General features: G+C 44.3%; 1 protein-coding gene across 2 annotated transcripts in view; it reads right to left on the bottom strand.

Moving 5' to 3' along the window:
- Positions 1-10,000, bottom strand: part of LOC133633717 (mucin-2-like) — a 19,642-nt gene that overhangs the window by 5,361 nt on the left and 4,281 nt on the right. The window contains exons 2-4 of one of the 2 annotated variants that reach the window (XM_062026365.1): positions 3,628-3,798; positions 1,553-3,523; positions 1,426-1,486 (exon numbers count right to left, since the gene is read on the bottom strand). In XM_062026365.1, the coding sequence (XP_061882349.1) occupies positions 1,426-1,486; positions 1,553-3,523; positions 3,628-3,787 (2,192 nt within the window). In that variant the 5' untranslated portion in view covers positions 3,788-3,798. The remainder of the gene's footprint in view (positions 1-1,425; positions 1,487-1,552; positions 3,524-3,627; positions 3,799-10,000) is intronic. The other variant, XM_062026367.1, reaches the window with a different exon arrangement.

A 10,000-nucleotide genomic window follows, 5' to 3' on the forward strand; every position in this document is an offset into this window, starting at 1 on the left:
GGGCAGCAGCCTAAGCAGGGAAGCCAAGACTTCCCTCTCCCCAGCCACTTCGTCCAGCTCTTCCCGGGGGATCCCGAGGCGTTCCCAGGCCAGCCGGGAGAGATAGTCTTCCCAACGTGTCCTGGGTCTTCCCCGTGGCCTCCTACCGGTCGGACGGGCCCGAAACACCTCTCAAGGGAGGCGTTCGGGTGGCATCCTGACCAGATGCCCGAACCACCTCATCTGGCTCCTCTCCATGTGGAGGAGCAGCGGCTTTACTTTGAGCTTCTCCCGGCTGACAGAGCTTCTCACCCTATCTCTAAGGGAGAGCCCCGCCACCCGGGGGAGGAAACTCATATGGGCCGCTTGTACCCGTGATCTTGTCCTTTTGGTCATAACCCAAAGCTCATGACCATAGGTGAGGATGGGAACGTAGATCGACCGGTAAATTGAGAGCTTTGCCTTCCGGCTCAGCTCCTTTTTCACCACAACGGATCGATACAGCGTCCGCATTACTGAAGACGCCGTACCGACCCGCCTGTTGATCTCACCATCCACTCTTCCCTCACTCGTGAACAAGACTCCGAGATGCTTGAACTCTGGGGCAGGGTCTCCTCCCTAACCCGGAGATGGCACTCCACCTTTTTCCGCGCGAGAACCATGGATTCGGACTTAGAGGTGCTGATTCCCATCCCAGTCACTTCACACTCGGATGCGAACCAATCCAGTGAGATCTGAAGATCTTGGCCAGATGAAGCCATCAGGACCACATCATCTGCAAAAAGCAGAGACCTAATCCTGCAGCCACCAAACCGGATCCCCTCAACGCCTTGACTGCGCCTAGAAATTCTGTCCATAAAAGTTATGAACAGAATCAGTGACAAAGGGCAGCCTTGGCGGAGTCCAACCCTGACTGGAAACGGGTCCGACTTACTGCCGGCAATGCGGACCAAGCTCTGACACTGATCATACAGGGAGCGGACCGCCACAATCAGACAGTCCGATACCCCATACTCTCTGAACACTCCCCACAGGACTTCCCGGGGTACACGGTCGAATGCCTTCTCCTAGTCCACAAAGCACATGTAGACTGGTTGGGCAAACTCCCATGCACCCTCAAGGACCCTGCCGAGAGCATAGAGCTGGTCCACAGTTAAGTTATTTTGTAGTTCATATATTGACATACGTTATTTCTGAGTGTTCACATTTACAGTGTTTTCTTAAAAGGTATCTGTCTGGTAAGCTAGCAAGAAGAGACATTAGCGGCCAGACCAGACTGCTTGTATCGGACGTTTTAAATGCAAGCCGATGGTGATATTGGACCGATATCCATATGGGATCGGGACAGCCCTAGCTCTGACCTCACCAGTGGACACAAATTGTCCAAGTACTTAAGTCCAAAAGGCCGTACCTGAAATAGGAGAAGGTGTAGGGAGTGGAACTTACATCCAGTACTGACTGGCCACGAAGCATTCGATGTCGTCCGTGATGTCATCGTCGATAAAAGCTAGACGAGGAAAAGGACGGTTGGTGAAAACGTAGCGGATGAAAAGACTTCTTCACCAAGACTTACCAGTGCAGGGCGTCATGCAGATGTTGTTGGTCCGAGGATCGCTTAACTCGCAGAAAATGGAGTCAGACATCTGGAAAAGTCCATACAAAGTGTGAGAATACGGCTGCTGGTCCACATTATCGTCCGGTAACTGTCTCTTCCTGCGTGTCCCTTGGTTTGTACTCCACATTTCATCCAAGTGCTTCTCCAACGCCGCCAGCTCAATCTGACGCGATATGTTTGCCAGACTGGTGTTCGACAGCTGAATGAATATTGTGCTTATGGTTTCTACTTCAAGGGGTCTTGGGGTGGTGGTAGTACTTGGTAGTCCAGGGCGTCTTGTAGTGGTGGTGGTGGTAGTTAGTGGTTCAGGAGGTCTAGTGGGGGTGGTGGTAGTTAGTGGTTCAGGGGGTCTTGTGGTGGGGGTGGTGGTAGTTTCAGGGGGTCTTGTGGTGGCTGTGGTAGTTGATGGTTCAGGAGGTGTTGTTGTGTTGGTGGTAGTTGGTGGTTCAGGAGGTCTTGTGGGGGTGGTGGTAGTTAGTGGTTCAGGGGGTCTTGGGGTGGGTGTAGTGGTAGTAGATGTTTCAGGGGGTCTTGGGGTGGCTGTGGTAGTTGATGGTTCAGGGGGTCTTGTGGTGGTGGTGGTGGTTGGTGTAACAGGGAGTCTTGTGGTGGTTGTGGTAGTTGGTAGGTCAGGAGGACTTGTTGTGGCTGTGGTAGTTGATGGTTCAGGAGGTGTTGTAGTGTTGGTGGTAGTTGGTGGTTCAGGAGGTCTTGTGGGGGTGGTGGTAGTTAGTGGTTCAGGGGGTCTTGGGGTGGGGGTGGTGGTAGCAGGTGTTGCAGAGGGTCTTGTGGTGCCTGTGGTAGTTGATGGTTCAGGGGGTCTTGTGGTGGTGGTGGTAGTTGGTGCATCAGGGAGTCTTGTGGTGGTTGTGGTAGTTGGTAGTTCAGGAGGACTTGTGGTGGCTGTGGTAGTTGATGGTTCAGGAGGTGTTGTTGTGTTGGTGGTAGTTGGTGGTTCAGTAGGTCTTGTGGGGGTGGTGGTAGTTAGTGGTTCAGGGAGTCTTGGGGTGGGGGTGGTGGTAGTAGGTGTTTCAGGGGGTCTTGTGGTGGCTGTGGTAGTTAATGGTTCAGGGGGTCTTGTGGTGGTGGTGGTAGTTGGTGTATCAGGGAGTCTTGTGGTGGTTGTGGTAGTTGGTAGTTCTGGAGGACTTGTGGTGGCTGTGGTAGTTGATGGTTCAGGGGGTTCTGTGGTGGTTGTAGTAGTTGGCGGTTCAGTGGATCTTGTGGTGTTGGGATTAGTGGGTGGTTCAGGAGGGCTTGTTGTGTTGGTGGTAGTTGGTGGTTCCGGAGGTCTTGTGGTGTTGGTGGTAGTTGGTGGTCCAGGAGGTCTTGTGGTGTTGGTGGTGGTCGGTGGTCCAGGAGGTCTTGTGGTGTTGGTGGTGGTCGGTGGTTCAGGAGGTCTTGTGGTGTTGGTGTTTGGTGGTTCAGGAGGTCTTGTGGTGTTGGTAGTTGGTGGTTCAAGAGGTCTTGTGGTGTTGGTAGTTGGTGGTTCAGGAGGTCTTGTGGTGTTGGTAGTTGGTGGTTCAGGAGGTCTTGTGGTGTTGGTAGTTGGTGGTTCAGGAGGTCTTGTGGTGTTGGTAGTTGGTGGTTCAGGAGGTCTTGTGGTGTTGGTAGTTGGTGGTTCAGGAGGTCTTGTGGTGTTGGTAGTTGGTGGTTCAGGAGGTTTTGTAGTGTTGGTGTTTGGTGGTTCAGGAGGTCTTGTAGTGTTGGTGTTTGGTGGTTCAGGAGGTCTTGTGGTGTTGGTAGTTGGTGGTTCAGGAGGTCTTGTGGTGTTGGTGTTTGGTGGTTCAGGAGGTCTTGTGGTGTTGGTAGTTGGTGGTTCAGGAGGTTTTGTGGTGTTGGTAGTAGGGTGAGGGACAATTGGCATGGTGGGGACAGTCCGGACTAGACTGGTGTTCAGATTGGATATCCTCTCCACTTCACACAATACTAGAAAGTAAAAACAAAGTTGTGTAAGGAAGAATGAAAAGTTTGTAGTATGTTGTGTGCTTTGAAGGTGTTAAAATGATGTTTAAGAAGAGTAATCTTCTGACCTACTGACAGGATGTTCCTTTTGAACATTTGAAGGCCTTCAGGCAGCACAATGACCTCATCAAGTCTCTTTTTGAGCTCACATCGCGAGACGACGCGGCCCTGGCACATCCTTGTCATGAGAACCGCTAGGACAACAAGCAGCATGGTCTTTGACCTCATCTCAGCAGCTTCTGTGGGAAGAACATCACAAGTGAATGAACTAGAAGGGAAATAAGAGAATCAGCTTAAGTATGTTTTGTAATTCCGTGATAAGAAGCACGTCCAATGGCAGGATAAGGTCTCCCCTCGTCAGTCTTTCATTTTTCTTGATTGCACATCCCTAAAGGATCTGTCCTGATGTGGAACCTTGAAGGATCCATCCTGATGTTGAATTTTAAAGGATCCGTCCTGATGGGAAACCATTAAGGATAGTTCTGTTTGTCTCAGAAGACGTTTCGCCTCTCATCCAAGCAGGTTTCATTAGTTAATGCCACTAGATGTAGATTGGTCGGATCTAGTCTTGATGCTGGTGCCAAAGCTCCAATTATTTATCCTCCAACATAAGTAGGGTGTTAGAATAATTGTTTCTAAATTATCACAAAAACGTTGTGCTACATTTGAGTGCCCGGTGAGAAGACAAAAGCTGTCTTTGAACCCTACAAAGAAGAAGGCTCGTTAAACTACCCTGTGTAAGGGGGAAAGCCACATGAAGGGTTTTCTGTGTTCTTTCATGTATGGTAATCAACAGAAAGATATTGTTCTAACCCGAGGACTTCAAAGCGGAGAGAAGACAGGATCTGCCCAATTTCCAGACGACCTCTTTTTGAACCTCGTTTTTGAACTATTTTGCGAACGTCTTTTTGAACCATTTTACGACCTCTCCTTTTGAACTGTTCGGTTACCAAAGGCAACGCTGTTTACGACCCACTTCCCTCTGGAAGCAGCGGTGGTCATGTGGTCGGAGAAAGTCAAATAAAGAAGGAGGAGTACAATCTTTCGCCAGAGCGTGCTGAGATACTTTCCAAGGGTACAGTGTACAGGCGACTCTCCTCAAAATCGAGTCCAAATTGAATTCTGTCTCTGTTTGATTCTTTGCCTCTTGTCTTGTTTAATAGATGTCATCAGTGTTTGAACCTGACATAGGGGGTGCACAGGCAAGAACTATTCCGCCCCGAAAAAAGAGCAACGTTTCTGTCAATGCCAATGACAGTCGTTAAAGTGAAATTTCCTGTCAGAATAATTGTATCCAAGTTATCACAAAACTTTGTGTTTCAAATAGTTCCCGGCGAGCAGACAAAAGCTGTCTTTGATCTTACCAATCAAAAGGCTGGTAAAACTCCACTGTGTAGGATGGGAAGCGACATGAGGGTGTCGGTTTCTTTGATGTATTGTAATCCACAGGAAGATTTTGTCTTGACCCGAGATCTACAAAGCGGAGAGGAAGCAGGACCTGACCCCCCTCAAGGCACCTTTTCTTTGAACTGTTTTGTAACCAAAGGCGACGGCTGTTTACAACCCCCCTTCCTTTAGAAACAGCTGTTGCCATGTAATCAGGGAAAGTCCAAATAAAAGAGGAGGCGTACAATCTTTCGTCAGAGCGTGGTGGAAGACTGTTCAAAGAGTACAGTCCAGACGTTTCTCCTCGAAAGCTAAATTGAATTCTGTCTCTGTTTAATTCCTTGCTTCTTGTCTGTTTAATAGATGTCATCAGTGTTTGAACCTGACATTTCCCCTCGTTAGCAATGAGTTATTGTGTGGCAAAACGATCGCTGTGGAACGACCACTACCACTACTATTTTTTAAGCTTTTCAGGTGGAATTATTTCCCATTCTTGCTTGATGTACAGCTTAAGTTGTTCAACAGTCCGGGGCTCCATTGTCGTATTTTACGCTTTGTATTGCGCCACACATTTTCAATGGGAGACAGGTCTGGACTATAGTCAGGCCAGTCTAGTACCCGCACTCTTTTACCATGAAGCCACGCTGTTGTAACAAGTGCAGAATGGGGCTTGGCATTGTCTTGCTGAAATAAGCAGGGGCGTCCATGAAACGTTGCTTGGATGGCAACATATGTTGCTCCAAAACCAGTATGTACCTTTCAGCATTAATGGTGCCTTCGCAGATGGGTAACTTACCCATGTCTTGGGCACTAATACATCCCCATACCATCACAGATGCTGACTTTTGAACTTTGCGCCTACAACAGTCCGGATGGTTCTTTTCCTCTTTGGTCCAGAGCACACGACGTCCACAGTTTCCAAAAACAATGTGAAATGTGGACTCGCCAGACCACAGAACACTTTTCCACTTTGCATCAGTCCATCTTAGATGAGGTCGGGCCCAGCGGGTGTTGTTGATAAATGGCTTTCGCTTTGCATAGTAGAGTTTTAACTTGCACTTACAGATGTAGCGACAAACTGTAGTTACTGACAGTGGTTTTCTGAAGTGTTCCTGAGTGCATGTGGTGATATCCTTTACACACTGATGTCGCTTTTTCATGCAGTAGCGCCTGAGGGATCGAATTCTTCGACCCTGTCGATTACGTGCAGTGATTTCTCCGGATTCTCTGAACCTTTTGATGATATTACGAAGCGTAGATAGTGAAATCCCTAAATCCCTTGCAATAGCTGGTTGAGAAATGTTGGTCTTAAACTGTTTGACAATTTTCACATGCATTTGTTGACAAAGTGGTGACCCTCGCCCCATCCTTGTTTGTGAATGACTGAGCATTTCATGGAAGCTGCTTTTATACCCAATCATGGCACCCACCTGTTCCCAATTAGCCTGTTCACCTGTGGGATGTTCCAAATAAGTGTTTTATGAGCATTCCCCAACTTTCTCAGTCTTTTTTGACACTTGTGCCAGCTTTTTTGAAACATGCTGCAGGCATCAAATTCCAAATGAGGTCATATTTGTAAAAAAAAAATAACAGTCCTCCAGTTCGAACATTAAATATCTTGTCTTTGCAGTCTATTCAATTGAATATAGCTTGAAAAGGATTTGCAAATCATTGTATTCTGTTTTTATTTACCATTTATACAACGTGACAACTTCACTTGTTTTGGGTTTTGCAGTTTAAATGCAACATACTTTTTACTTTAGTATTTTTCTAGAAGAAGAAACGCTACTTTTTACTCCGTTACATTGAGTTTCATTCCGATCGTTACATTTATTTATAGCACAATAATTTATAATTATCGATTAGGGCTCAGCGACCGTGCTTCCGGCATGCACTGTCACGTGACTTGGTTTGACCAATCCAACGTAAGCAGCAATGACGTTTGATTCCATTTCACCAATGAACAAGCACAACGTACTGCGATAGGAAGCTGGAATAGGTCATTTTTTTTAAAAGTATGTACTAAAATAGAAAAGTACTTGTTTGATAAGTATCAGAATGTCCCCAAAGAGGAGACTTTAATTACGTGATATGGTGCCAACACATCCCGGCAGTTTGAGACAACTGGTAAGCAGAAACCTCCTAAAACAATTGACTAAAAAAAACGATCTTTTTGTATGTCTCTTATGATCCAAATAGTCGCAAGTGTCATTTAAACACATTAAAACATTACCAACAACATCAAAAAGCAGTGGAAAGTTTAACTTATCTGTTAAATCCGTGGCTTTAAAGTTACTAGTGCTAGCTTATTAGCATGTAGCATTATCTTCTTCTACTGTATTTACTTCTGACATAGCTAAACAAGCTGAAATGACCACAGGCGCCCCCTAGTGTACGACAGGCACACTGCGTATGGCCGACAGTCACATTAGAGATAAAAGCATGGAAACTAGAACTTCACATAGAAAAAACTGAATTATTTGACACATCGGACTCATTTAGTACATTAGAAACGTTCTGACTGAAAAAAAAGGGATATGATGTCAAAAAAATATTCAATAATTACTTTTAAACTAGTGAAAATAACATTTATATCATCGTGTGTGTCCGTAGAAATGTTCACATTTCAGCCTACAAAAATTCAATAATTAGTTTTAAACTAGTGAAAATAACATTTATATCATCGTGTGTGTCCGTAGAAATGTTCACATTTCAGCCTACAATAATTCCACTTCTAACTAGAGGAAACATGTTGAAGTAAATTATAAATTAATTCTGTGTTTTACACGCACACACACACGCACACACACACGCACACACACACACACACTGGTTATCATTTGGAATGGGGACCAAGTTTTTGATCATGACTTGTGGGGACCACCCTTTCTACAGGTTGTGGAGGCATAACAAAAATGGTGTAAAATGTCCACTGGCCAGTTAGCTCATACACGTCTTTAAATCTCTGGATTGATGAAGTAATGTGCTGATCATTCTTACTGGGGACCCCGGGGAAAAAGAGTTAAAGGCCTACTGAAATGAATTTTTTTTATTTAAACGGGAATAGCTGATCCATTCTATGTGTCATACTTGATCATTTGCGATATTGCCACATTTTTGCTGAAAGGATTTAGTAGAGAAAATCGACGATAATTTCGCAACTTTTGCTCGCTGATAAAAAAAAAGCCTTGCCTGTACCGGAAGTAGCGTGACGTCACAGGAGCTAGTATTCCTCACAATTCCCCATTGTTTACAATGGACCGAGAGAGATTCGGACCGAGAAAGTGACGATTACCCCATTAATTTGAGCGAGGATGAAAGATTCGTAGATGAGGAACGTTACAGTGAAGGACTAGAGAGGCAGTGATGGACGTATCTTTTTTCGCTCTGACCGTAACTTAGGTACAAGCTGGCTCATTGGATTCCACACTCTCTCCTTTTTCTATTGTAGATCACAGATTTGTATTTCAAACCACCTCAGATACTATATCCTCTTGAAACTGAGAGTCGAGAACGCGAAATGGACATTCACAGTGACTGAACATGTAAATACACGATTAATAATATTCAGCTTTGCGAAGCTAAAAAAAATAGAAGCTAACCTAGCAACGTAGCCAACGTGATAGCATCAGTCTCAAATGCAGATAGAAACTAAAAAAAAAAAACCCCTGACTGGATGGATAGACAGAAGATCAAAAATACTATTAAACCATGAACATGTAAATACACGATTAATAATATTCAGCTTTGCAAAGCTAAAAAAATAGAAGCTAACCTAGCAACGTAGCCAACGTGATAGCATCAGTCTCAAATGCAGATAGAAACTAAAAAAAAAAAACCCCTGACTGGATGGATAGACAGAAGATCAAAAATACTATTAAACCATGAACATGTAAATACACGATTAATAATATTCAGCTTTTCGAAGCTAAAAAAAATAGAAGCTAACCTAGCTACGTAGCCAACGTGATAGCATAGCAGTCTCAAATGCAGATAGAAACTAAATTAAAAAAAACCCTGACTGGATGGATAGACAGAAGATCAGAAATACTATTAAACCATGAACATGTAAATACACGATTAATAATATTCAGCTTGGCGAAGCTAAAAAAACAGAAGCTAACTTAGATGCGGCGGCGGGCTTACTCACTGTAGTGCGTCTGCTATCCTGCTCAAAACACAACACAACCTCCTGGTGTTGGTGTTGCTGTAGTCCGCCGCTCCACCGATCGCACCTACAACTTTCTTATTTGCAGTCTCCATTGTCCATTAAACAAATTGCAAAAGATTCACCAACACAGATGTCCAGAATACTGTGGAATTTTGTCGAAGAAAACAGAGGTATTTGAATTGGGTCCAAACACTTCCCTTGACCTCGTGACGTCACGCGCATACGTCATCATACCGTTTTCAAGCGGAAGTTTCCTGGGAAGTTTAAAATTGCACTTTATAAGTTAACCCGGCCGTATTGGCATGTGTTGCAACGTTAAGATTTCATCATTAATATATAAACTATCAGACTGCGTGGTCGGTAGTAGTGGCTTTCAGTAGGCCTTTAATATGGTTCATGGGGACCAAATTTTAATAATTTTGCATAATTCACATAAATTTGTACGTGACTACTGAGGACCATTAAAAAAAAAAAAATGACATGATCCCAGAATACAGCACTACAGCTGTCCTATTATAGGAAGTTTCACCACTTAAATGTTCAAGCAAATCCTGCATCTTCTGTGACATGACTGAAAACTGCTATTCAGCAGTTATGAACTCCAACTACCATATATAGAAGGATGGAACATTCTGAATGTGAATCATACTTTAAAGGTAATAATGTTTTATAATCATCAATGTATGAAAATGTCATCTTAAGGAACACTAAACCAGATTTTGTTTTTGGAAAAATATATTAGTTTTAACTAAGGATGGATACCGTACAGAATCACAGTACTATTAATGCCAGGATAACACGTTTCACTTTTCAAGAAAATTTATTTTCTCTTTTACCAATATTTGAAACACGTAAACAAAGTAACCCAAATTTATGGGCCAAAG

This window comes from Entelurus aequoreus, linkage group LG18 (assembly GCF_033978785.1).
Source record: "Entelurus aequoreus isolate RoL-2023_Sb linkage group LG18, RoL_Eaeq_v1.1, whole genome shotgun sequence".
Lineage (NCBI taxonomy): Eukaryota > Metazoa > Chordata > Actinopteri > Syngnathiformes > Syngnathidae > Entelurus > Entelurus aequoreus.